Source organism: Diplotaxodon limnothrissa, linkage group LG12 (assembly GCF_057381915.1).
Source record: "Diplotaxodon limnothrissa isolate DT_005_m linkage group LG12, D_limnothrissa_male_GT1.1, whole genome shotgun sequence".
Classification (NCBI taxonomy): domain Eukaryota; kingdom Metazoa; phylum Chordata; class Actinopteri; order Cichliformes; family Cichlidae; genus Diplotaxodon; species Diplotaxodon limnothrissa.
In genome coordinates this window covers 15,773,140-15,800,604 of record NC_140607.1, presented here as the reverse complement: position 1 = coordinate 15,800,604, position 27,465 = coordinate 15,773,140, and the positions used below count along the sequence as shown (strand labels likewise).

The 27,465-nt window shown below is 41.3% G+C and overlaps 2 protein-coding genes across 2 annotated transcripts in view; both read right to left on the bottom strand.

The window, feature by feature from the left end:
- adgra2 (adhesion G protein-coupled receptor A2) overlaps nt 1–8,638 on the bottom strand; it is a 38,263-nt gene extending 29,625 nt beyond the window's left edge. Inside the window, exon 1 of the mRNA XM_085368083.1 lies at nt 7,620–8,638. Coding sequence (XP_085224209.1) covers nt 7,620–7,909 — 290 coding nt within the window. The 5' untranslated portion in view covers nt 7,910–8,638. The remainder of the gene's footprint in view (nt 1–7,619) is intronic.
- A 3,263-nt stretch (nt 8,639–11,901) lies between these two features.
- Nucleotides 11,902–27,465, bottom strand: part of pdlim2 (PDZ and LIM domain 2 (mystique)) — a 31,913-nt gene continuing 16,349 nt past the window's right edge. Inside the window, exons 7-10 of the mRNA XM_085368082.1 lie at nt 19,992–20,104; nt 14,823–14,971; nt 14,071–14,182; nt 11,902–13,076 (exon numbers count right to left, since the gene is read on the bottom strand). Coding sequence (XP_085224208.1) covers nt 12,884–13,076; nt 14,071–14,182; nt 14,823–14,971; nt 19,992–20,104 — 567 coding nt within the window. The 3' untranslated portion in view covers nt 11,902–12,883. The remainder of the gene's footprint in view (nt 13,077–14,070; nt 14,183–14,822; nt 14,972–19,991; nt 20,105–27,465) is intronic.

Below are 27,465 nucleotides of genomic sequence, written 5' to 3'. Positions count from 1 at the left end.
ATAGATTAGTTCAAAGACACACACATGCATGCACACACACACATACACTCACGCAAGCCACAGGCATTCCCACTACAGACACCCATTATCTCCGTCCCATGTGTTGTCGACCCGGAGCAGGAACTTTGGGGGCCGCTGTGGTCAGACACAGGGAGCGGGAAGTTAGCGCTGGCAAAGAAAAGCCAAAGTCAGGCATTTTTGGAGTAAGATAAGAAGAGAGCAGCGAGAAAGGAAAAACTAAAATAACAAAAAGCCACTTGGGGGTATGAGATTACTATGACAACACACCGCTGTTTTTGCCAAGTTTTGGAACACCGGGGCCATTTAATCAACAAACACAACAAGGTGATAAGTGAAATGCACATTCATCAAGCAAACGGGCGGGCAGCTGCAGTACACACAGTATGACGGCGAAGACTCCCTCTCTGCTTATGTTACCTTGAACTGCAAGGACTTAATAAAATACAAGGCTTGTGTGGCACTGGCAGGTGCTGCAGCTGCAGTAGAAAACTCGGAGTATCCAGTGTCAGGCCGTTGTTTGCTTTTTTGATTTATTGCTGACCACGGCCACACCTAACATGTGTGGAGGGGAGTCTGCTCCCCCTCGTCTCAACACCTTTCCCCACATAAATAAACTCTTCAGGAATGCCCAGCCAGCACGCTCTCTCTTTCCCTCTCTCTCTCTCTCTCCGTGAACTTTCCCTGATGATAAGATGTCATTCGGGATGTCTCGTAGTCACGCTCCTATCTGACAAACACTGACTCACAGAGCAATCATAAACCACCGACACATCTGCTGGCCCTTGGGTATCCAGCCTCCCATTTGCCACAAGTGAGAGGCTGATGATGTGACTCAGAAGATAGCACAGCGATTAAAGGCACACAGATTAATACTGTAGGCAGCCAATTATACTACTGAGGTGAGCTGGCTTTGAAAAAATAGACACTCAGAGGGCGTAGCAGATGTAGCAAATGATATCGGGCTTCATGATGGGCAGATAAACAGAGCCAAAAATGAAAAGACTCAAACCAGATGAATGTGGGGTTAACAAAAAGGCTTCTCCATCACTCCTTTTTAGAGGCAGACTGCTTAGATGCTGGTGTAGCATATTCTTGTAGGTGTAGATTATGCAGGATTAGTTCAGCCACTGCTAACACTAGTAATATTATAGAAAGAATTTTAATATATAAATCCTGTAAAATTCTAATAATTATGCTGGTTCAAATGGAGAAGGAGCAACCACAACAGTGTAACAGGGCGTGTGCCGTACATTTTGCTAGCAGCTGTGAACAAACTAAGAGACTGCTCATGAGGACATTTGATAGAGAAACTATACGTAAGTTAGTTAAACAAACATGGTGAAAAGAACACACAGACAGCAGTGTTTTGTACTACAAGTGGATGTTTTTTTAATAATAATAATCAGCACACACTTGGAGCCAATTCAGTATTCAAACTGTAAATCTGAATAAATTGAATTAATAATCTCTTTGAGTCATTAAGCTTTAGAAAGCTGTAATCGGGTACTGTGTTTCTCAACATGACAGAGTCATGATCAGCATCAAATAGCTACCTTTTAGACATTTTCTCTTTTTTTCTCATGAATAATTTAAAAAACAAATGAATAAGCTGAGTTGGTCATGTCGATGGTGTGTTTGCTGGCAGTGCCACTCAAGCACACCATCTACATGAGATGAAGACAAAATGTGGTTGTAGGAGTAGCTCAAAAATCAAGCTTTTATCTGCTTTCTTGCTAAGAGTTGAACTGGTAAAAGTTGGAAGGGAGAGCCAACTGTTTTATGCTGATGTGTTGTCTGTTAGCTGTGCAAGAATGACCTAACGTAAGTTTGTGCAGGACACTGGACAAAAATAATGTCAAAGTGACCTAGGTCACACAAAAAAATGTGACACTAAAGAGCAAAAACTAGTTTATCTCTGTATATGTGAACATAAAGTTTGCATCTCAAGTGATGCTGGTTTTAATGCAAAAATCATGCAAAAACATACTGTCTGAAGGAAGTAAATGGGCAGACATTCACTTCCATGATCCTCACTGATAAAAAATATTGTTGCCGTGGCTGAAATACTTTCATCTGAAACCCTTGACTGCCATTTAGCCACACTGACATACTGGGCTCAAGTTCAAGCACGCAGAGAGAGCAACTGCAGCTGTCTTGGATGGGGAGGGAGGGGGGACGATCACGCCAAGGATGGGCATGCTGCTGACCCTCACTCTGAGTATCTGAGCCCACTCGCTCAGGCTGGCATCCACTGAGCCACAGCCATCAGTCACTGACAATGATGACAAGAAAATACGCCAAAGGAGGAGCACAGCTTTGACTTGGGTACAAACCACAAGTTATGAAGCACCAGCACATTTGCACATGAGCTGCCACTGTACGTTCTCTTCATTTGTCTGTTATTCATTAAAACGCTAAAACAAAGACAGCTGCCCCCACGCTGCACTCATTTTTCTTTGGGTGTTTCAGGGCTATAGCATGAATCTGTAGGATACGTATACCAGTTAGCTAATGATACATATATATTGCTTGCTTCAACACAGATACCCCAAACTGGCATATTTGCATATGTCTGCCAGCTGGTTGTCTGTGAAACATCCTTTTTCAGATGAAAGATTGAATGAACTCTTCCTTCTGCTAAGTTGTGCTTCACAGCCTCCCACATTTTCATTATTATTAAAGCCATTTTTGTCCTGTTCCCTAATGCAGTAGTAGAACCTACAGTATGAAATCTTCTGAAACAGCCTTCACTTCATACAACAAGAATTCTGTGATCAGTTTACGAAGAAAGTCTGAAGATGCTGAAAACACTGAAATAGCCGATACCGAAAGATTACAGCTTCTTTAGTCAGCAGAGTTAAACTTTCAACATAATAAACAACATTTGGCTTTGGGACACAGGGGTTGATGAAATTATGCGTATGTGGATATTCCATTAAAATTATAATAACTTGTTAGTAATGAGCCCATCAATCATTGTGATTAATGGGCTCATTATGCAACAGTTGGCATCCACACTTTTCAGATCAAATTACATTATTATTGGAATAACAACCTGGATGGGTTTTTTTGGAGGGGGGGTTAACAAAAATGCCAGATTTGTTATTCCAATCGCATACATAAACAGTTAGCTAACTGGAATTTCGAACTCTACAGCTGGACCAATTTATCAACGGGCCAAAATTTTAGGCCACTATTAAATATTTTCTGATCTATTGATATTGCCATTTATAACAGCAAATGACAGAAAATGAAACAAGTAAAGAAGAGACAACAGAAACACCCTTCAGCCAGGAAGTTGCATAGTTTGCCCACCAGGGGGCACTCTGCAACATCCCTTTTGCCAACAAGTGTTTGGAACTACAAACAAAACAGAGTCAGGCAGAATCACTAAATACCTACACATAACAAATGGAAGTTTTTTTGCGTTTCAGGTGTCTGAAAGAAAAAAAATATCGGCCGATATATTGGATTTTTAAATCATCAAATATCGACATTAGTCTTAAAAAACATACTATAGCTGTCAGGCTGAAGTCTGACAGAAACAGTTCTGTTTAGTCCCTGGTATTGACAGGTATGTAAGAAAAGTGTGTTTACACTCCAAACCAGTTGAGAGAATGGAAACTATGAACTTTTGCTATAGAGGCATAAGAGACAGCTTCTGTTAGAGATGTAAGCCGTTTAGAGTAGGTACAGATGTTCCTCCCTCTGTCAATAGCCTCAGTATAGTCTTCTTAGCTTTACTGGGAGCGTCCTGTGTCACTGAGCCTTTCTCCTGCCAATTCACTCATTTTCTTTTAGGCTATTTGGGATGCATAAAACTGGGGATATACCAACATTGGTGCCCATGTTGTCCCTACGTCTTTCTATGAATTACTGTCGGGGTCGTTAGGCTGGAACAGACATGTGAACAATGTCACCTTGTTCAATGTGGCATCCCCAGCAGATGTTTGAATGACTCAGTCCTGCCCTATTAATTCAAACATGTCCAATAATGACTGATGACTGGTACTTGAATAGGTTCAGACCTGGCATTAACACTCTCACTGGGTCTAGCGCTACCCTAATGTATTCCACTCCTCACTTTTATGCATCACCTTTAAATCCATTTTCCAAACAGCTTTTCTGACTTTTACCAGTACTAGTAAGGCCTGTACCATTCTGACTGGCCAGGTGTGAAGCACAACTAAATAACCTAAGCTTGGGGCATGGAGAAGACTGTGTAGAGAAGCTGGTGCCTTCAGTGTCTAAGCTGTAGAGATCTGCAGTCTTTTTTGACACAGATGAGTTCTCTCAGTTCATCCAGCTGAATTATTATGACAGAAACATCCAATCTGCTCTTGATAAAAAACAATATGCCAGTTGCATTAGAAAATGTCTCAGATTTGAACCTCCCTTGGCATTATCACAGACGAGAATTATTTCTTTTAAGTAACCAAAAGTTATTCGATTTTGCAGCAAATGAAGAAAGACTGTTTGCACTTCGTCAAAACAAAGTCCCGCGTCCATGTATGTCCTTGAACGCGTTGCCAAGATATGACCTAACTTCCTTTTCAACAGCTTCATTGCCATGATGAATAAAAGCTTTTGAAAATGAGAAATCCATATAATATCTTGGTATGAAGATGATCTGGTCCAGTTCTGATGAAGATCGGAAACAACGGAGCCTGTGAAATTTTAGCAAACTTAAAACACAAACCAAAAAAATTGATATCATATGGATTTATCATAGATCTTATGAATATTGGGCATATTGTTTAAAAATTAACTCCAGCTCCAACCAGCTGCTTCAGCGGCAGTGGTGTTACCCAAAATTGTAGTTTTGCATAATTCCGCTAACAGGCAAAGACAAATGTAACATCCAAAATATTAGAGACACGAAGTAATATATTAAAAGTGAAGCTATGTTGATGCATTTAGGAGCCCTGCCTCCTCCTCTTGTGTCTCAACTTGGAGCTAAAGATCTGTTAGTCAGGGGATGGGGAGTTTTCAGTCTCCAGGGGCACATCCCTCTGAACTGCCTGCCAAACTTCTCCTCTCTCCATCATTTTTCTTGCTCAGCTTTCTTTCTTTCCCCTTTGATTTCCTCGTCCCACTTCTTCTACTCCTCGTATTCGACCTTCTTCCCTCGCTCCGGCCTCTTTTTAACCTACACCGTCTTTTCCCACTTTCTCCTCAACAGAACTTTTCACTTTCACACCCTTATCTGTTTTACCCTCTCTTCCCTTTCCACTCCTCTTCCTCTCTCAGCGATCCACCTCCTCTGCAGCCGTGCATAATTAGGCCTAAACACAAGCCTGCTCAAGCTCACATCTGGAAGAAGTTTGGACATGGCAGTTTCCTACCAAGACGACTAAATATTTAGGTTGAGAGTTACTGCATGTGGATGAACTCATGATAGAGAGCGGGGGGAGGGGGGATGGAGATAAAGAGAAACGAATGAAAGTGGGACAAACGACTGGAGCTCGATGGAGAAGGCTGAGAATAAATTTATACACCATTAAACTACTGATAAGCATAAGTTTAAAGAAACGGCGATGTGTAAACGTGACACACACTGCAGTGTAAACAAACTCCAAACAGAGATACTGACGAGCCATAGGAGGAGGTGATAATATTGGGGGGGTCAGGGGGGTGGACTGTTTGCTGCTCCTTTATGGATGGCAGGAGCAACAAACAGCCAGCTAATAGTTTTAATAAACAAATCGCCGTCGGGTTTTCCCATGAGGCTCAGGGGCCTCAGCTGGAATGTTCACAGGGGCCAGCTGTTGTGAATTACACGTAGCAGCCAGCCCCGGAAGTCCAAGGCCTGGTGTCCTCCAGCCTTTGCCTGCTCAGCATGGAGGAGAGCATTCCTCCAGGCTGCCCCAGAGAGAGGGCAGCAGGGCCTGGCTCTCAAGCCCTCCGATTCTGGAGAGGAGGAAAAGTGATGTAGGGCATGGAAAAAGCTCCTATGCCGCACCTGGGATACTGTCTGCAGTTTCAGAGCGTCTGTGGAATGTCAGGAATAACACGAATACCCACACAACTTCTCGCATTCCACATCTGGAGCTAATGTCACGAGCAACAGTGGGAACGCAGGCGCTTGAAAAGACTCACCGAATCCTCAGGAAAACAAACTTTCTAGACACCGTCGTTCCCGGGATATAGAGAAAATGGTGGATTGCAAGCGGAATTGTTTTCGCCTGGCAGAGAGCTTAATCAAAAAAGTGTCACAGAATGCAAAGCGCATGCACAAAACATCTTAACCAAAGTTAGGTGTGGGTATAGGAGATTATCTTAAGTCACCTCAACCACTGCCACCCGAGCCATTTCACCTCCTCCAGCTTTTCAGCAATGTGTTCCCCAGATGTTTATCCTGCCTTTAATAAGCAAGAAACATAAAGCCCTATAAATGGACTGCTGGCTGGCTTTAGCTCTCCTGGGCATAAATCCCCTCACTTTACCTCATATGCTTTCTCCAGTGGGGCAGTTGAACATGTTTTTCCCCCTGTGACGATGTGCACTTAGCATTTCTCCCGCTGGGTCAGAGTACAGAGACACTAACACACTGTGGGAATGAGCAATGTCTTCAAAAGACTGAGCAGCTGTGAAGAAAGTGGTGTGTTACTGTCCAAAGAAATGTGTCACTAATAGATCGGTAGGCCATCAGTCATGGGCAATAGTGTACTTTGGCCAGTGATGGTAGTGCTTTCAAGTTTGGTCCAAAACAGACCACACAAATAACTGCTTTATAATTACAAATATGCAACTATTCTGGGTCAGGATTAGTGCTGTCCAGCTCTCGCCAGATGTTTTTTTTCTTCCTCCCTTTTCAACAGAAGGAGATAGTGAGGCAGGGTGTTGCGGCATTTAAGGAGCCGCCCACCAGTAAAGCAAAGACTCAGACATAAAATACTTATAATTTGTTTCTGTTTATTCTAGTTCTGCGAGGCCAAGTCAGCTGGGCCATGTGCACGAGCGGCGGCGGCGGTGGAAGAAGAAGGAGCGAGCTGAAGACAGGGCGTCTAGCTGAGTCTAATTTAAAGCGACAGAGTTGTGTCAGAGAGGCAGGGCCAGATGATGGCTACAGTCAGCCCTATGCCCTCTCAACGCTTGTTTTAATGGTTTGCAGCATGGCAGCGTTCAGCCCAGCAGTTAAAGTAAATCAAGATGTAAGCGCCTAACCTGACAAGTCTTATTAACTCAGAAAGCCATTAATGTAGGTAAAACTAAGGTCAAGGGGTCATCGGTGTGTGGCTCCCAGAATACTTAAGCCTTAGATGATAATCACATTGGGAGTACTTTTTAAGAATGAACAACTAAAGGTGACTTCCCTAATCCTATAACATGGACATCCTGTGACTTCAACTTAATTTAACTATGGAAACAAGTTGTTTAAAAAGATTGGATAATATTTCCCCTCCAAAATGTTTAGGGGACATTCAGAAATACTATTATGAAAGCTGAGTGACACCAGAGAACAGAAATGAGGCCTAATTGTACCAGTGACACCAGTATGTCAGGCCCAGCCTTCAAAAATCCAGCCTTATGATAATAATACACTGTTAATTCGTCAGTTTGAATGTTACAGTGATGCTCAAAGTGTTCCAACTCACAGAGTGACGGTTCTGTTGGGCAGCAAGCCGGGATCCGGAAGTTCAGTCAGCTCCCCCTTGCTGCAGCTGACCCTGATCCCCACAGCCTGGACGCTGTGCAGTTTGGGGCGCTCTTCCGCGCAGCTGCAGCCACTGGTGGAGGCGAGCAGCCCCGGGCAAGCCTGGTAGAGCCTCGGCAACAGGAGCAGCATCAGTACCAGACGCCCCGGCAGCAGAGGGATGCCAACGCCGGGCGCAAACATTGTCCTTCGGCTGGATCTCACCTCAGCTGCACCCCAGCCTCCAATCATCCCATATCTGCAGCATGGAGCTTTCAGTGGGTGTAATGTGGGCGAGAAGAAAGTTGTAATAACAACAACAATAATAAAATCAGCTTTCAGGCCTTGAATGAATGGCAAGGTTAAAGGATCCGCTCAACAATGGACACTCGTCATCCGGTCATTCCAGAAATATTCAGCGCCGTTGATTTTTTTCCCCAAGTGTCCCGTTATGTCATGGCAGCCCGGGCGCACAACTCCCTCTGGTCCAAACGCTTTTAATAAATCCAAGAGATGTGTCACCCTCCAAACGTCCACAACAGTTAGAAAAAAAGCGATCCAATATGTCTCTAAAAAGTTGATGGCTGTGTTAATTACCTTTAGAGAAGTGGGAGTGTCCAGATTACCGTTATCTCGCCTTCTGCGAACTTAATCCAGGGGTTGGTGAGATTGACGGCTGAGCAGTCACATCCACAGCCACGCTGTCGTTTATATGAACAAAAATTAATTCTCTTTTTCACTTGCTCGCATCTCTTGAAAGTTTCCCTCAGTGTTTTCCTCCAATCCCTAAGCTCACCGTTGCTTACTCTCATGCGCAACTTGAATTCAGTTTGAACTTGTTGGAAAAAAGAAACAAACAAAAAACAGCAACTTTTAGTTCGTTTAGAAGTGAGCTCGGAGCTGCGGTGTAATTCCCAGAATCTAGCGGTTTTGCTTGCTTGCCTCTGTCACACTCAAAAATCACTTGGTTACTACCCCAAGTGCGCCCATTCCGTCTTCGTCTGCGCCCTGGTCCCCGCGGTCCTAGCGCATCCGGATCTGCACAGAGCGAGACAGAGAGGAGGTTCCACATGTGACCGGGGAGGGGGTCAGGGCAACGACGACTCACGTTACACGCCTTCACAAAAAAAAAAGAAAAGAAAAAAAAACATACGGCCCATTAGGTTTAATATTATGGATATGAGTTTGCCTAAAACCCACAAATATTTCCCCTATAAGCAAAACTGAAATAATTATCGAAATAATTAGGCCTAGTTATTAACTCAACTTTTGGCTTTTATCCCATTACAACAATAATACGTTCAATGATAAATTCATCAGAAAGGGAAACTGCTTTTGAAAATGTTGATCGGCCTGGGTGTAAAAGTCTGAAAGGTCTTGATTTCAGTGCCTGCCTGCACCGGGAGCCTAAAACTAAAATTATGAATGAATGTGGAAAGCCTTCATTGTATTGTGCCTTTGGAGCAGATCAAAGAGTTTTCATTCAATCGACGGGAAGCAGAGGAAGCAAAGACTTTTACAGATACGCTACGGCAAATGTGATATTGTTGCTGCAGAAAGAGTTATGATTAGAGTTATTGATCTTTAAAATGTAGACGTAGAGAATGGGGTGTCATATTGTAGATGATAACTTCTAGATTAATGGCATGTTTTCTTTTGTTTCCGTGGCTTCTCATAAATGCTGAAACTGGAGTGGCTGGCACAAAGAAGCTGTCAGGGCTCCAATACAGATAAGCTTTTTTCAGTCCTATTCTATCAAATTTTCACTGAATGTTCTTCCTCAATTATTCTGAGATAATAAAAAACATTAAATATTTTGTTGAAAGAACTATATATATATATAGAAATATATATATATTTATTTATTTTACAGAAACATTACATTTCTCCCCTAAAAGTAAAAGAATCCTTCCTCTGGCTCTGCTGCTCTTTTTTTCTCCCTGCGTGTATGGAAACTTCCCAAAATACAATATTTCAGTTTTAAAAATACCTTTTGATATACGAGAAGCTCAGTAGGATGGAAACCGTGGCGATTCAAATCTGGAGAGCATTTCAAAATATGAGAAGGTGAAGCAGGAAAGCTTTTGAAACGGGATTTTATGCAATTGGGCTTGACAACTATTCACCGACATATCCAAACTGCAGGCACCTCAGTCATGCAAGCAGCCTGGCAGTATAAAAGCGCACTGTGCTCTGAACCACACAGTGGACCCCTGGTTTGTTATTCCTGTATATGATACTTTACGTCGGGAATGGGCTGAAAAAGCCGGTGCAATTATTGAAAGAAAGCACAAGGAGTAGATGGGCGCCTGTTCAGCAATGAAACAGAGGGCTGTTTATCCAAGCCGTTAAATAAGGCTTCAAGTACAACACCCCCGTCCAGCTCCACAAGGCCCAGATCGCTCTCATCTGGAGAGCACAGTTTCCATTTTAAAATGTCACGTCCCAAACTGCACATTACATCAAATTGTACTTAATGGCATCCAGACAAACTTTAATGTCGGTCCAACATTTTCTCTCCATGTACTCCACACGCTCTCCCCCTGCTCCTTATAGCTTAGCAAGCAAGTCTCTCCTTCTTCCCTGTTCCACATCTGGACTCCATTCCAGGTGGAGTTATTGAGAAAGGGGGAGAACATCACGAAGGTGGAAAACAGAGAAGGTTGGAGGCTAAAAAAGCCAAAAAACGTATAGGGTTGAGATTGTGCCTCAGTGTCGATTTTGGCTGATGTTATACAAGCTTTTTGGAGATGTGTGACGAAGGCTGAGAGATGGTTTTGTATGTCGGTCGTCTTCTACAAATCCCACACTGGTAGATAAACATGTAAAACAATGGGGTTTTCAGCACAATTAGAGAAACCAGACCCACTGACTGCTGAGTTTCAGGCAAAAAGTCCGGATTTCTGCCAATGGATAAACAAAAGAAAACTTCCAGCCGGGAAACAGACGTCAGGCGACGTGCTGCCGAGTGTTTCTCGAGGAGCTCGTGACATCTAGTGGTGAGATCCGCAGCGCACTCGTCACTCCTCCACTTCTGCACATTTCCTGGGTGAATGGTTTTATTTAACACTTTATGAGAACATTAAGCTCTTTACTTCTACATTTTTGAGGGGTTATCAAACGATGTGGTGCTGTACTGTCAACACTCATTTATCCGAAGTCTTTCAAGTAATTTAGAATTTAATCCAATATAATGCTGCAAAGGAGGTTTATCTTTGTAGTCATTGTATAATGATCCACAAATAATGCAGAAATCAATTCTATAATTGCCTAGTAACCGAAATCATAGTACACTCGCCTATGCTTCCCCCCACTTGTTTATATAAACATACCATCAGATTTCTCCACGAAATGAATCAGCTCATGTCCATATTTTGTTTCTAATCCTGCGCAAAGATTTTATAACGGAGTTTAAAAATCTTAATCCATGTGTAATTTGAGTTTTATCGCTTTCATAAGTTCATAAAGAACAAGTCTGAAACTGCAGTAATACTGCCGTCTTTTGGTCAGGAACGTGAATTACATAGCTGTTACACAGCCTCAAAGGCAACGCACGTCATAACTCTCCCTCCTCATGTGCTGCATAATTATATCAGACATCTCTTGTCATAGACGTGGGTCTCCCAACAACTTTGTAATGCTCATTCAGTTACAAGACCTGGATGGCAGATAAGCTTGTGGGAAAATAAAAGCATCCAAACTACCGTTCTAGTTTCCTTTTTGCCTGGTCTGCTATTCACAAAGCATGTTGGCAGATTTTTAATCTGGATGCCTCTTCTGACACAAACCACCCCAAGGGATTTGTGTCTCCTCCTGGGATGAACTGCAGAGCTTTTACTGGCACTGCACTATGGAGCCACTAGTAAAACAATTAAATATAATGACAAACATAATCCCTAGATTGTGTGCGATATAATATGTGGAATAATAAATATGCAAAAATGCATTTAAATAAACTGTCTACCTATCTGTACAACTTCTACTACAAAGAGATGTTTGCAGTTTGTGTATGTCACAGACCTTGTTCTACATTCAAAAATGTGTGGTAAAGAACCAGCTTACAGCAGCAGTTAAACTCTTTTCTGTGCTACTTTTGGCGAAACTCTTTCTGGTGTTAATATGGGAAGAATAAATGTTTCAAGTTGGCAGACAGTTACATTAAAGAAACAATAACACATCAGGAAAACACTGCATACACACATACACATTTTGGTACACACAACTGCAAAACAGTTATCGCTGAGGAAGCTTCAGGTTGTGCGAATTTATTAAGTGCCACATGAAATGTGAACATTATAGTGCATCTCTGAGTACTGCTGTAAGTGTAGCATCATCGATTCTTTTCACACTATATGTCCTGTGCATACATTATGCATTTTAAGTGATCTACATTATAGAATACATTTCAATCACAAACATCAAAAATATTTGCATATTAAATGAAACTCTAGTCCCTCAAAAGGTAACAAAAACAACCACAAAAAAAAAAATCCCCTCATTATTTATAAATTCAGATTACAAAAGAAATACAGAAAAACTCAGGGGTTTTTGGCCTGATACTAAATTTGCAACTCCTGTGTTTGTAACAGTGTGAACACCCTTTCCCTTCTTCCTTTCTGCCTCTCACTCTCACATGTGCACACACACCCACAGATGAAGGGAACGCCTGAAGAAGCCGCCACACCCCTGCATGAGAAAGTATGCACACATACACACCCACACAGCACTATCTGTGTACATTACATTTTTTAAAAAGGCATGCAGTGTAAGTTTTCTTTTGATCCCACTGTGTCAGCAGAAAATTTAAATGAAGATCCTGATCCTCAGAGTCAGCCCTGTTGAGTTTGTCCAAAGCAGTGGTGATTTGTAAATCTGGCCTTAGCATAATGTCATGTGGCTTGAGTCCATGGCAGCTGTGAATCATTAGGCCTAAGAATAACCTAAAGATGGCACGGAGGCTGGTTAATTTAAAAAAAAAAAAAAGAAAAAGAAAAGACAAACAAAGCCCCATTTCTCATACATTTACAAAGAAGGCAACAAAGTGTATTATATTACTGCAAAGTATGGTTAAATGTGATCAGAAAAGAGCATCCTCGACCATATTGTTGATTCATCTCCACCTCCGTGTATCTTCCCAAGATCTAAAACTCAGTCAGATGAGGTGGATATTTAAGCCAAACAGGTGGCCCTCTGTGTCCACAGTGAGGCAGGGGTGGAGTGGCAGACTCAGTGGTGAGGGGACACGGTGGCTGGGGGGGAGCTGCCCGGGCCCTGGTACCTTTCTTTGGCGTGCTTCTCACAGTACATCACATCTCCAATCCAAAAGTGCCCTCGCATACTCAGGTTAAGACCGCAATCTGTGCACGTGTAGCACTCGGGGTGGCGGAATCGATCGTCGTTGATGCGCACGGCCTGTGAGCTGCGGAGAGATGAGCGCAATCAGGCACCAAGAAAACAGACTAGATGATCGAACGGTGAAATGATGAGTTTCAACAATCAGCACAAATAATCACCATGCTAAAACAAAACAGTTAATAGACCCGCTTGAACTGTCTACAATTGATGTTTCAGACTCCTTTTGAAATTTTGTCTATTATTTTTCCCCCACAAATCGTTACACAGCAGACCACAATGGCAGTGTTGTGCACCAGGTAAACCAGAAGCATTCGTTCACATATTTCAGTTTCACCAGTTTATTCTGGTCATGTTAAGAGGCTCATGGCCTTCAGAGTATGACTCAAATTGGAGGTCAGATAATTTAAAATCAGTGATTTGATGTGCGAGTTTCACGGCAACTCATATCCTGATCTCATATACATCTTTATGATAATCTGATAACGATTAAGTAGTATATTATATATATAGTATTATATTCTATAAACACGTGAAGCCTCAAATAAATAAAAAAATAAAAATAAATAAGAATTCCCTCCAGAAAAGGATTTTGTATTTGTCATGTACACACTTCTCTATCCTGACTAGTCTTCCAGTTCCAGATAAATATTACCATTTGCAGCCAAATACTTAAATCTTTGTTCATTAAGACCCAAGTATTTTGCTTTTGAACTATAAGCACAGTGTCTTCTGTCTTTTGTTGAGGAACCCGTTCTCTTCGGTCACTCTACCATAAATGGCTGAGTGGTGCGCATAAGAGGGGAGCGGAAGTCTGACTCTCGTCACCAAGGCAAACACCTTTTGTCCATAATAGCTCAATCTGGTTGGGCTGGCAGGTCTAGAAGTCTCATGTACCACAGCTCAAGTGTGAAGGTTTTGTAATTGTGTAGCATCATTTGCAGATTTATAAGTAAAACAAACCAGCATCAAATCTTCTGAGTCTGAGACACAAATATATTATTATATCAACGGCTATGTTATCCAATTAAGCATGTAACTGCAGGCGACCACAGACTTACACAATTTTGGTACCACACCTCTCGCAGGTGTGGTATTTGCTGGTTCCTCCCACTGATGTGGTTGCTTTGGGGGCATTTGGTGAAAGATTTCCTGGAAACCTCAGAGCTGCCTCTGGAGAAAAACACACACACAGAGTTGCTCATGATGAAGTTTTGACACGCTGCGTCTCACTGCTCAACACATCAGCACTCTGTTTGTCTTCACTGTCCTCTGTCAGTGCAGCTTGTTTATGTTTCCGGTAACCGTCATCACAAGGTCGTCGCCTATGGGACACGCTATATGAAATTTCCAAATACTGGCCATTATCACGTCATGAAAGAATGTTATCACTATCTGGATTTATTTTCACTGCCAAAGATCAAAGCCAAAGGGGAATCAGACAGATGTATTCCATGATAACATTTTTATGACCCACACACTGCAGAGTTGCGCTCCTCATGACAAACATATGGAAGTGCATATGGTTCTGAATGATGCACATTTGTCAAGGATGGAGATGTGGGCAGCAAACAGAAACAAGAGAGGAAGTGAATTATAAAGTACTTGATATAGCTGACAGATGCAGAAAATAAGTCTCAAAGCAGCCAGTCCACATGGATAAAATCTCTGCAGTCACAAAGCCCTTTTGTGCTCAACTAATACCTACTGCCACTTTCTTGTGTGTTCTAACATACACACACACTTTTATATTTATGAAACAATGTGCACTTTTGTCTATAAAGGATGCTCTTTGGATGAATGAGCGTCTCACCTTTTTCGTCAGCCTCCAGGACCTCTTGCAGCATTTTAAAGGTGTTGGACTGACGAGGTGGATTGCGGGACTCCCTGTTCTCCTGGATCATCTTGTACACCTCTGAGTCTGTGTCGAACCTCTGCATGGCAAAGTCAGAACTGGGACTGCTGTAAAACAAACCAATAATAATCAGTATAGGATCTATTCATTTATATATGATTTAAAATATATAAATGTGTATGATACGGTGATATTAAAGCATTAAAGTTTGTATTATGACTGAATAGATGGACATAAAACCAAGTCACCAATAATAACTTAAAGCAGGCCTCTCCGGCTCTCTTTTGTACATTTGATTTTTGCTGCACTTTGGCGTGTTGCAATTTGCACAAGTTTGTGTTGAGTGTTTTGGCTGCAGTTTTGCAGGCAGAAGGCAAACTTTATCGGATATCAGTTGGTTCCTCTATGTAGATGTAAAAGTTTTTTTGTTGTTTTTTTTTTTAAATAGTAACTGAAACTGAGTGCTGCTCATTATGAATGTCTGCTGTATTACACTCTGACAGAGTGCAGGCAGAGCAGGACGCATGAGCCTGTGAGTATAAGCTCAGGGCAAATCAAAGCTTTGAGTTAAGGGTAACTCTCTCCACACACATATTTGCAACTCATCACATGCATTTGCAGATTCACCAGAAGTGTGTTTGTAAAGAGCCAACTAAGAGGCCCATCTAAGTTTGAACTTCTTTAGCTGTTGCTCAGAACAGCGCTTTTATCTAATCTAAAATGGTAAAACAACTTATCTGATTTATGAGATTTCTGCCATATTTGTTCCTAAATCAATCTATATTGGCAGGTACTTCCAACGACTGCTTCAACAGCTCCAACATTGTACAATAGCAGAGACAACACCCAGACCAAACCAGAGAAGTCTCCCCTCTCATCAAAATTTAAAATATGATATTACAGTGGGAACTGTTGAATTTATTGATCAGGGGATTACTGTTATTTCAGGAAGGTTCTTGGGAAATAACTAGTTGATGCCAAGAAAAGCCATACAAGTATGATCTGGTATGATTTCTATGTGAAATGGCATGTTTATTTCTACATTAATAGCAACTCTGTACAAGAATTCAAACAATATCAAACTAATGCTCAACCTGCTCCACCAGTAACACCATACTTTGCTGTCTTGCTGTTAACTCAGCAAACAGCTACAAGGAAGAAACAAGGAGGGCAAAAGGCTAACTGAGAGAGCCACATCTCAAATCTAAAATCCTTAAAGAAAAAATAAAATAAAATAAAGAGCTTAACGAAAAGCGGCTTTGTTTTTTTGTTTTTTTTTAGAAAACTTCTGATTAGTTAAAACCGGTTAACAAAGTAGTAATAAGAGAGGCTTGTGCATTACATAATCTATAGCACAAAATAACATCACCAAGTACAAAATTGATTCAAAAGCCTCTCCAACAGCCAAGAAACATGAGATCCCGCAGTTGCGTGTCTCTTTTTGTGAAGGTGTGACCTTTGGCCTTTTCAAAATGAAATGTCATCACATCATTTTATCCCATTAGAAACTTGTGAAATTAGCCCATGAGTTCTTGAGTTGTGGTGAAAAACGTGTTTCGACAAGCTGCACTGGCCCTGAGGTCAACTGCAAATCTGTGCCAAATTTTTATAAAATCCCTCGAGGTGACCTGACACATCATGTTCATGAGAATCCCTGCACGTACATGCAGACTGACAACTCAAACACATGACGCCTCCAGCCACTGTTGTCGCTGGTACACAGCCATAGAAAATTACTTCAAACTCTGCATTTTTGCAATTTCAGCTTCAGGTTAAGGGCAGGAGGGGAGAAGAAGCTTCCATCAAAGGGGATTAGACACTGTGAGCTGAATGATTATTACTTAACAGATAAAAGCTCCGTCTTCCAAGCAACCCGAGCTGAGGAAACCCATGTACTAAAATGTAGATTGGCAGAACATTGGTAAGACACAAAATTTTGTTCCTGTATGTGTGTTTGTCTGGAGGGAGTGTTTTCAGTCATGTGGAACCAGTCGGCCAGGTACACACTGTTCAGACTAGGTGCGATTTGATTACTTCAAATAGGAGCCGTTTTGTCAGCTAGAATAACCCAACCTGACTGACTGTCCCACCTGTTGTCACCTACTGCAGAGATATTTATGCTTTAACTGACACCTGTGGTGTGAAGACAAAGCCCTCAACTTCATTCAACACTGTTGTGATTTAGCATACAGATGTGAACCTATAAAGCCTTTTTATTTATTTTTTTTGTACAACAACATTACAGTTAGCGTGTTGCTGGGTTTTGGCAGATTTGTAACATTTTTTAACTTCATGTAGCCTGGCTCTATACATTCAATTATTATGAGTTTAAAGCAGATTCAAGATGAGAAATCTGTGACTGTGTTGCTTTTAAAAAACAAATCAGTTTGCGTGACTGATAATTCAAATTATGAGACTAGACAACTTTGTTAAACTGGAATTGGGCTGAGGCAAAGAGACAGACGTGGCCATTGAAAAAGGAAACAGCCCTGGTTTCTTGGGTTTTAGGTTCAGGTTCACTGTCCAGCTGCAAAGATGAGTAATGGTTTTAAATGAACATGTTCAGAGAATTTTCATAAGATATATTTCTGTGTATGCAAAGCCCATTTCCCCCTTAGTGAACATGGCTGCAACAAACAAGGGCAAACAGACATAGCAACAAGTATGTGAATGAAACAAATGCTCAGACCCTTTCTTCTGCATCACTGAACATGGTTCAAATTGAAAACAGACCTCTCAGACCTCTCCAAGTTTTCCACATGCTCAGCTCCACCCTAAGCAAGCCATTTCCCCTTTTCCTTTCCCTCACCATCCCTCATGACATGCTATCTCAAAACAAATGGAAATTCTAGGTAAAAGAATAGAAATAACAGGACTTATGGTCAGAGAAAATAACATGCATCTGAACAAGCAGTCAAGCACACAGATTATTAGTGCAAGCACATTAAAACAACTATCACTTTTAAATCTAATTCCACAAAACTCTTGGGAATTGCGCTTTCCAATGTTCTCACATGTATATATCAGTGGCCAAGACGAATGTGCTGCTGGTTTCTGTATCCAGACTTGGCTCACGCGAGCAACAATGAGACCCAAGGCATAGCTGCATGTAGTCGAAACATCTAAGATCACAAAGCTAAATTCCAGCCATATTTATGAACTGGTTTCCTTGAAGTACAACATCTAAACCAAAGTCAAAACATATGGAGAGAAGGAATTAAAAACAGCAAAACATAAGATGACGAGACTCACCTCAAAAAGAAAAAAAGAGAGAAAGAGAGTGAAAAAAGTGGGGAAGAACAACTCCAGCTAAAGTCCTTGTCCTTTTAACAGTGCTAGAGCAACTCGGCAAACATACCAACATACAAAAGAACAAACAATATTGACACACAAGCAGATGAAGAGCACACACCTCTATCTAAACCAGACGGCACAGAAAATGCAAGAGTGACTGAAAGGTGTGCCTTTAGCTGAAACTCATTGGCCATGCATCATGAAGGGGTGGGAAAATGGGTGTTACAGAGTCTGTGATTGGCTGGAAAGAACAGGGAGAGACTTTCTGTGCTAGCTCTAGACTGGGGGCCAATTAGGGGGAGAAGCAAAAATCAATCTTTTTTGGGAAGGGTCTGACTACAGCTGCTGACACATCACTAGCTATGGTTAGCCCAGCTGGACTTGGGTCTAAAGTCCAAAGTCAACTATCGTGCACTGAGGAGGGGAAAGAAAAAACAGCCACCGTGAGCGTGCTGACAGAAAGGATTGTGTGAGAGACTGAAGTGAAAACACCAATTTCTTCTGGGACAACAAATATTCCAAACAATGCTTAGGAGGGCAGCACCTGCACAGTGGGAACAGAATCAAATTACAGCTACATCACCTAATCAGAGAGGGTGAGGCAGGAAACAAGAAACTAAAGTGTTGCTGAGGGAGGTGATGAGCCGTTTCCCAAAGGTTCATTTGACTCCAAATGTTTCTGCAAAAAGCAGTAAACATCGAGAACCACCTGGACAATATCAGTAGATTCACAAGCTGGCTGTTTTACTCTAAATGAAGGAACTGGTTTGGCAGATTTCTCAGCTAATCTGCATTTTGACAGAGATTTTAAAAATGAGGAAACAACTGAGAAACTGAAAGAATTTTTCAAGATGAGATCACTGATGCAACCAGATAAAACTATTTTCACTTCTGTAGAGGTAATAATAAGTGTCTTACTACTAACACAGTGTAATGCAAATAGCCTTAATTGTTATTATAATTTGGGAGTAATTATTTCTTTGATAAAGTACAAAATTTGAGAAGGATCACAAATGTAAATACAAATCTCTCTATAAAAATCTAATAATAAAGAAGTTCGATGATTACCACCCGTTTTAGTAGTTTTCCAAAATTTCAAAATACATGTGTGCATGGTCTGTAAGTACCCACTTTCATGCCATATTTGCAGCTTTACAGTTATAAATGAGGTACCAGGTGATGGTGGAATGTGCAGGTGCAGCCTCTACAGGCCTATAGGTGGCACTAAATTACTGCATTGAAACTGTGTATACTCCAATTAGACAGGAAAAAAACTTACGCTGTAGTACATGTTAAAGCTTTAGGTTCTGTTGTGCATTGTCCTCTAAAGGGGCCCTCGAGTAGTTGGATATCAAGCTATCATGTGAAAGAAAAACCAGAGAATCAAATCAAAGGAAAAGCCATCGTCAACCAACTGCTGTTGTAAAATATTTTGCCTCCATGTTCCTCCAGAACATCTTGGTTATGGATGTGGTGGAAGCACTGTTTACACAAAACCAGGAGATTCCCAGCTGCATTAAAAGTTGGGAACTGTGAAGGCCATAACACATGATTAACATAATTTTCATACTTAAAGACAGAATGTTCCCACAAAGTTGACCAAGTTAACTCCCAACTATGGCCACAAAATGCCAACCACGGCTTAACACAGCCACTGTAAACCAAGTCGGGTTTTTCCTTTGAGCGTGCACCTAAATTTTAAGCCTAAAGAAGTGAAAGAGTCCCGGTTTGCTCTCAGAAAAAGAGAACAATCCATTTGGTGTGGTAATCCTGTGTGTGTATAGGAGTCAAAAGTAGGTTTTAATTATGTTGGAGTAAAAGTGTAACATTTACCTGCGATGAGGCGACACTGGTACGTCACGCTCAGTGGGACTTTGGGGTGAGAAGCGTCCTTGTGGAGTTGTGTTGGACACAGAGTTGTTTCTGTAGTCTGAAGGCGAGAAGTCCTGTGGAGAAGGAGAGAGCAAAAATGTATGAAATGATGCAATTTAAACATAAGAGACACACCAAGTGTTTTGCCCCATTCAGAGACAGGAATTCAGTGGGTGAGATTCTGAAGAGCTTCTCCACCAAGGAGTGTTTTGGTATTGAAGGCAGTTCGTCCATATTTCCAGAAACTCTAAATATGAAAACCTGAAATAAAATTATATCTTTTGAAAGACACATTCAGTCAAGATCAAACCAGGCGAGATCCGATTGAAACCTTCATCGGATTTTAGACAAATGTTTCAACTTCAAGTACCAAATAAGCTACATGCTTGCATTGTTTAATGTGATTCACTGTGCTGCCAAGGTTTTGACAGCTTGAGTCACACCGACATTCCTTTTACTGGTTGTTCCTGCTGATCCATTTCAATCTCAGCAAGCTGAATTAACATTGTTTCATCTTGATAATCATGCACAGTCTTAGGTGTGCTCCACTCCCACAGCTGATAGATGACTGATGGTGTAGCAACAGGTGTTTGGTACTAACTGGAAAATTGGTTTGAAGAGAAACTCAGAGCCAGCTTGTACTGTAATAGGTTCCAGATGCTCTACAAACCTGATGATTATTCATCTGTAGTTACTGTAGTTAAACAGCAGCATCACACAAATCAGTCAAAATGAACACTTACAGTACAAATACTGAAATTGAGAAATCTTAGTCAAGTGAAAAATATTTGACTTTTGACAGAAGAGGGCGCTAAGTACCTACAGGTGATCCAGCAGTTCCACCATTAAGTTAAAGGTAGATTTTTCCATCTTTACTCTAACAGTATGGGTTGAAAAAAAAAAAACTCCTGAAATTCATTCCTCAGCATGTTAGTTTAGCTCAGGAAAAGAAATATGCAGTACAGAGTTAAGACAGAATCATCAAAATGCCATATTATATTTCCCAATCCTGAACTTGGAAGCTGAAAGCTTGATTATGATTTAGAGCAGTACATGTGTTACATGTGGTCTGACTATTTCCTGGTGAATATCATTCAACAAGGATAATGGACTAGCCAACCTGTGGCAAAAAGAAACCTGGCAGTTATTTCACTGCTGTCTTTTCAAAACTGGTATTTTAAGTCCTCATGACTACTTGGCACAGCTCAGAATAATTAGCAGTCATACTTGTTGATCACATATGCTGCAATATTCCTACTGAAGTTTACTTGTGAAATAAAGCTGTTACTTCATTTCATCTCCTGCACACAGTGCACACAGTGCAGGAGATCTTGTGCTAGAAATCGCAAAGCCCACAGACAACCCAAGAGTACAGCTTTTGCAATAAAGCTCACCGATTTTTTTTTTCTCCTCCCTCAAATGTCACCAGCTGGCACAAGTGTTACATGGGCTTCACAGCAAAGTGGCTCCACCCAACCTTTTGAACCAGCACACATCTGAAAGTCAAGCTGGAGCTGATGCAAGAGCTTAGTACTGAACAAATAGCATGGATGGAGTCAAAGATTTGTGTGCCCAATGCCAGCACCCGCTTCCAATTCAGAAACTCTTTGAACAATGTCTCTGTTCTCAATCGAGTCCAATTTTCCTGCTCTTTTTCCTTAGTGAGTGGGTAGATTAGTGGCGGATGCCAGGAAGCCTTTACCAGAAATGATCACTGGGATGGCTCCCCATGATTCCTCCCAGGATAAACCCACCACAAAAGGCAGAGGCTCAGAACATCATATATTTCGTACTATCACTATGCACGAATAGAGACATCCATGCTGTCTTTATTTGAGCAAATCTCTAGGGAATGTACTGGAGGGATATGTATAGATTCTTTCTTAAAGACCTAGTGAAGCCAAGCAGTATGTACTGATGAATCTATTCTAATACAAACCAAATATATGTTACATAAGTGTCCAGCTACTGAATGTGGATCTTCATGCATTCCAACATCATAAGAATTTAGGGATAAAAATCACAGCTCGGCTCGGAGACTCAAGAGGAATGCAATGAAGTAAAGAAAAACAAAAGGGATAAAGAAAAAACACATGCGCTCCACTGTGACAGGGAGTATGCAGCTGTGACTGAGCTTGACCTTAGAAAGTTCAAAAAAAACTTTGTCTGCACAACCAGAGCAGCTCTCCCATCACCACAATCCATTCTGCGAAATCCAGTGCCAGAATTTTATAGCGGTAACTGCTACATGACTAGCAAAGCCTTAACCAATGCTTCCTGCATATGCTTTGTTCCAGATCATCACTGTTGCATTTTAAGCCTTTGAACCATTACACACAGTGATCTCAGTTCTACAGTGCATTTGGGGAACTGCATCATGACAGTGCCAACAATACCCCCATGTTTCATGTACTAGAAAACTCAAGAAGAAATACGGGTGAGCTGAGGAAAGCCTATTTTCTTTCTTGGATGAGAGAATGGTCACAGATGGAAGAGACCAGCGGAGAATATCATCAGCCAATTTTTTTGTGGTTCCAGTGGCTGGCAAGAAGAGGAAGCTCTGATTAAAGCTGCGCTGAACTGTAATCAGGAGTTCATAGTCAACAATCCCAAGATCATTAGGGCAAGTTGCTGGAATGCTGTACTGCATTTAAAATAACATATCAAGCTATTGAGCACTATATATCCTCTTTAGGTATACTGTTTAGCTTATTATGGTGTGTTTGTACATACAAATGCACAGAGACAAAATCTGCCTGGAGAACAGATTGGATATCCACGTCCCATTGGTCCAACACAAACAATGTTTTTTGCCAAAGTAACATGCAAGGTTTCAGAATTTGGGTTTTTCTATGTGCTTTTTCCATTTCAGTGTTAACCATTTTTCATGCTTGAAGTTCTATGATATTTAATATAATGCCCAAACAGCCAATACCAACACAAAACAAAATAAACTCCAGCATTTAAAATGTCTTAATTTTAAAATCTCTAACTTTATGTATGAGGCCCTTTGCAGCAGTAAGACGGAGGGCCACATCTGTCTTACTGTGGAAAACATGGCAACTTAAGGTTGTGCTGAAACCTGCTGTTTATTTTCATCGTTCATCCATTTTATACACTCACATCTTCCATGGCAGGGGAGAGGGGGCTGGAGCCTATCCCAGCATGCTTGGGGAAAGAAACAGAGAAGACCCTTGTGCGTCAGCAAAAACTGACCCGACATTTATGGGATTCAGCTTGATTTTAACATGTGAAAATACAAACACTGGTGCCCCAGAAACTCACATATTACAAAGTATACATTGTATTAAAACCTACATTCTTTAGTCTTGACATTCATGTAGATGTTACCTTGGCAAGTACCATTCACCTTAATGTTCTTTCACATAAAGCATAACCACACACTATTAAGTGACACAAGTGGTCTCAACCAGAACATGCACAACACAAAAAAAGTTCTCCAGCCTTGGTCAGATGGAGATCTGTTGGTCCCCTTCTGACAGGTGCACCTGATCCAACCCAGTCTATGAAGGGCCAAACTGGCAACCTACAAGACCCAAAAGATCTGCTGCCAGCATCCACGATTGTGTTTTTTTAAAGACACTTCTGGGTGCATTGGCAAATATTTATTAGTAATGTTAGTTATAAATGTATGCTGATTATTCCTATCTGTGGATTGTACCCATCCAAAGTTAAACCAGCTTAATAGCACTAGCTAAGAGCTTAGGCCTCAGTCACACAGGCTTGATGACCCTCATGTCACTACATAGGTTGCTGGCTGTCACCAGGTAAAATAAATGTTGTGGCCGCCTGTAGTTTTTTGCTGTAGTGAAACTACAAGAAGTTTGGTGCAAACCAGAAATGGACACTGTTCTTTCCCTCTTCCCAACCACCACACTTCAAAAGTCGCAACTTTAACTGACCAGTTTTACTGATCGGCAAATAATTTGTGGGCGTTTGTAACATTTGCCAGCAACCTCCCACAATGACTTGCCAACCGGTCAAAGAACACAAAATTCTCTCTAGCCGCTGACTGATCTCTAGGCCTTTACAAATCCATTTCACAGTAACTACCAATAACCTACAGCAACCCACCAGCTAGAAAATAAATATTTTTCTCTGGCAAGATGGTTGGCAACTGGTATGTTGGCCTTGGCCTGGCCTGTGTGGTGGTAATGTCTGTCTCCAAAAAAGAAAACAAAACAAAAAACACAGCAGCAGCCAAAACACTAATTGAAGATTCAGAATGCAGAATCCAAAAACGCCTGAGACACTGCAGTGGCTACACACACCTTTGAAAGACTTTTATATACTCCTAATATGTGATCAGCGTTGCTTTGGCACATAACAGTAATCAACCCACTAGAAGGCAGGTGATTTTACTGTTGTGGCTGATCTCTGCAAAACAAAACTGTGGGCAACTATAAATGGGACGTATTCATTTACCAATATTAGAGATAAAGCCTTAGTGCATTATAAAAACTGTTACAAAAGAAAAAAAAAATCATTCTAAACACAATCAAGAGTTTATCCATTTTAGACACAACAAGCATAAAATGCCAAAATAAAGTGAAGGCAGCTGTTTCAGATAAAGACCCATGGGAAACACTGGGGACAGTGCCAGCAGAGGAGTCTTCAGTCTGGCTCCAACCAAGCCACTGTGCATCATCATTACCACCCTGCAGCTTCAATTACAGGGCACTGGCCAGCAGCACATAGGAGTGATGCCTAGAGGAGCTACTTTTGGGAAGACAGTTGCTGCTGTAAGAAAGTGCTGTAACTGCTAATTCACTGTCTCCACCTCAGACATGAGTGCTGCACTACAATGAGGCGGGGGACACCAGACATTCTGGGCTTGGTAATAATCAGAGCTGTGTAGGTTTTTTCCTATCCAGCAGTGGGCACTGGTGGAGGTCCTGAGCAAAGGCCTGAGGCGAAGAGTAACCTACTCGTTATCCACTGTTACTGATAGATCCCTGCCTTGTAATTATGTCTGAGCAATGGTGCATTACTGTGTACACATTCTGTTACAAATAAAACACAATACATGGTTAAACACAGGACATCTTTTTGGAACAAAAAAAAAAAAAAAAAAAAAATCATGTAATTAACATTCTTTACCTTTTTTATTGGCTCATGTCCGACTGCCCCTGCGTTATGAAAGGTCTTACATCTCCGACTACAGTCCTGGTTCCAATAATGATATGACTAAAACAATGTGCTGAGACTATACCTGTGCATATAATCTAAGACAATTAAGACTTAAAGGTAATTTTCTTTTTAATCTAAATGCATGCTAACTTCGTGTTCTGTTTTGTTTTTCCAAAATACTGATGCAAAAGTCTTACGGGACTCCAGTCTATGCTGCAGCATGCAATTCTTTACAAGTCAAGCTCATTTTTCTCAGGGTTTATACATAGACATTTGTAAAATAGGCTTATATAGAGCAGTGACACTGAACAAAGGAATAGATTTTTGTGACTTTGGTCCTAATAGCTCCTCTACTCTCTACTCCTTTACCATGGCCACACACAATCAAACTGTACAAGATTAAATGAAGAACATAGAAAACAAGATAAGAGGATGATTCTAAACATACAGTACTGCCAAGAAACATTGGATATCGAATGAGCAGCATTCTGATACACCTCTGAATGGATGAGCATACTGGGTGCTGCAAAACATGCTTGACAGAAACAGATCGTGAAACAGTTATTAAGTGCTGCAGTTTTAGTTTAATAAACAAATGATTCCTGAAGCTAAAAGTAATGAAGTAAGATCTCTAGTGTAGGTGGCCTGAGAGAGAGACTCACTGCTACCAAAACTGAATAGGTCAATAATATGTCTGCATAGTGTTTTATACACAAAGGGCAACACATTTTTATCCCTATAAAATTCCCCACAAGGCTCTGACTGAATCAGCATATCAAGCTCATTAGACATCTGGAGTTCATTATGGTTGGACTAAAAATCACTGGACTTCCAATTCATGGTTGGCGAGATGACTCCCTTCACATGCGCCAAAAAAGAAAAAAAATGTGTGGTGGGGTTACAGTAAGAGTCAAGACGAGCTGAATGTAAACAAGACTGACGATCAAATTTTTATAAAGACATTTTTGTAGTTTTTTTGGTGTTTTTACAGTTCCTCCCACAAAGATAACAGAGCTCTAACTGTAAGTAGTCTCACAGCATCACAACAATATGTTCCACTCTCACATTTCACACAGATTTAAACCAACTGTACTGAATACTGGAGTACTCTGTATAGCGATGGAAAACTGCCACATATATTTCAACAGGAATGTCCACAAATGACTATAGACCATAAATCTAACATGTCAGCATTTATGGTATGTCAGTGCAGAAGAGTTACTCTCCACATGTCATTTCTGCAGCCTAACAGTTATGATTCACGATCACCCAATCCACCCCTGGTAATCACTACACTAAAATGTGGGTGTTGTACTGTGTAAAACTACAAAAATATATGCTAACATGTCTATTTTTGTTGGCACGAACATATCAAGGGGCAGTTATTCATGTCATTCCCTTGACAACAACTTTAGGAATGTTGACATTATGCTCAACCACCTTCGTAAACACCAACAACTTGTAAAAAGGTCCATCTCTCTCAGCCAACAGTTCTCCATAAAACTTTCAGGGCCATCTATCCCCATGAGTGCACCCAGAGGCCTGCAAAGCTCAGGGAATCAAAAGTGTCCCAGTTTGCTTTTCCATTCCAGGGGAAAGAAAAACAGCTGTGCTGATCAATCAGAGGGGATGACGAGAGGCATGCTGCCCACGGAGAGGCCACAATGGACCCCGAGCTTAACGGCTACGAGTCCACGTGAAAGGGCCTCACACTGCCCAGTCACAGAGCTCACTGTGCAGAGAAGAAAACATCCCTCCACCATGACCGTGCAGCCAGCACTGCTCCCCAGACACTGGCTTGGCTTAGCACAGCACCAGCATGCCAAACCAAACAAGAGGCCCACTCACATCAGATCTGAGAAAGTGCATCATTCCAAGCCATCATCATCTATATAATATGTATATTTCTATTTAGTAAAAAGGAGTGGCCATTTCTGTTGAGCTGAATTTTCCTTAAGTTCCCAGCCTCTTTGATACTTTAATTACTTCAATTTTCATCCAACTGTGTCTATAAAGGTTTATATTTTGACACCATTAAAAATAAACTCCATTCTTGAATGCCAAGTCATTTTTCCTGCTCCAATTTGATGAGCACAGTTTTGGCCTCAATTTAGAATAACGAAGCACAAGGCCGCCTTCCTTCTGTGACGGCTATCCTCCTGTGAAGAGAACAATGGACAGTAATGCATGAAATAGAGGATGTGGGGATTGACAGCTACTTCTTTAGATAAAGAACTCCGTGACATGTCATACAGCCAAGGCCACTGCACCAAATTTAGAATCG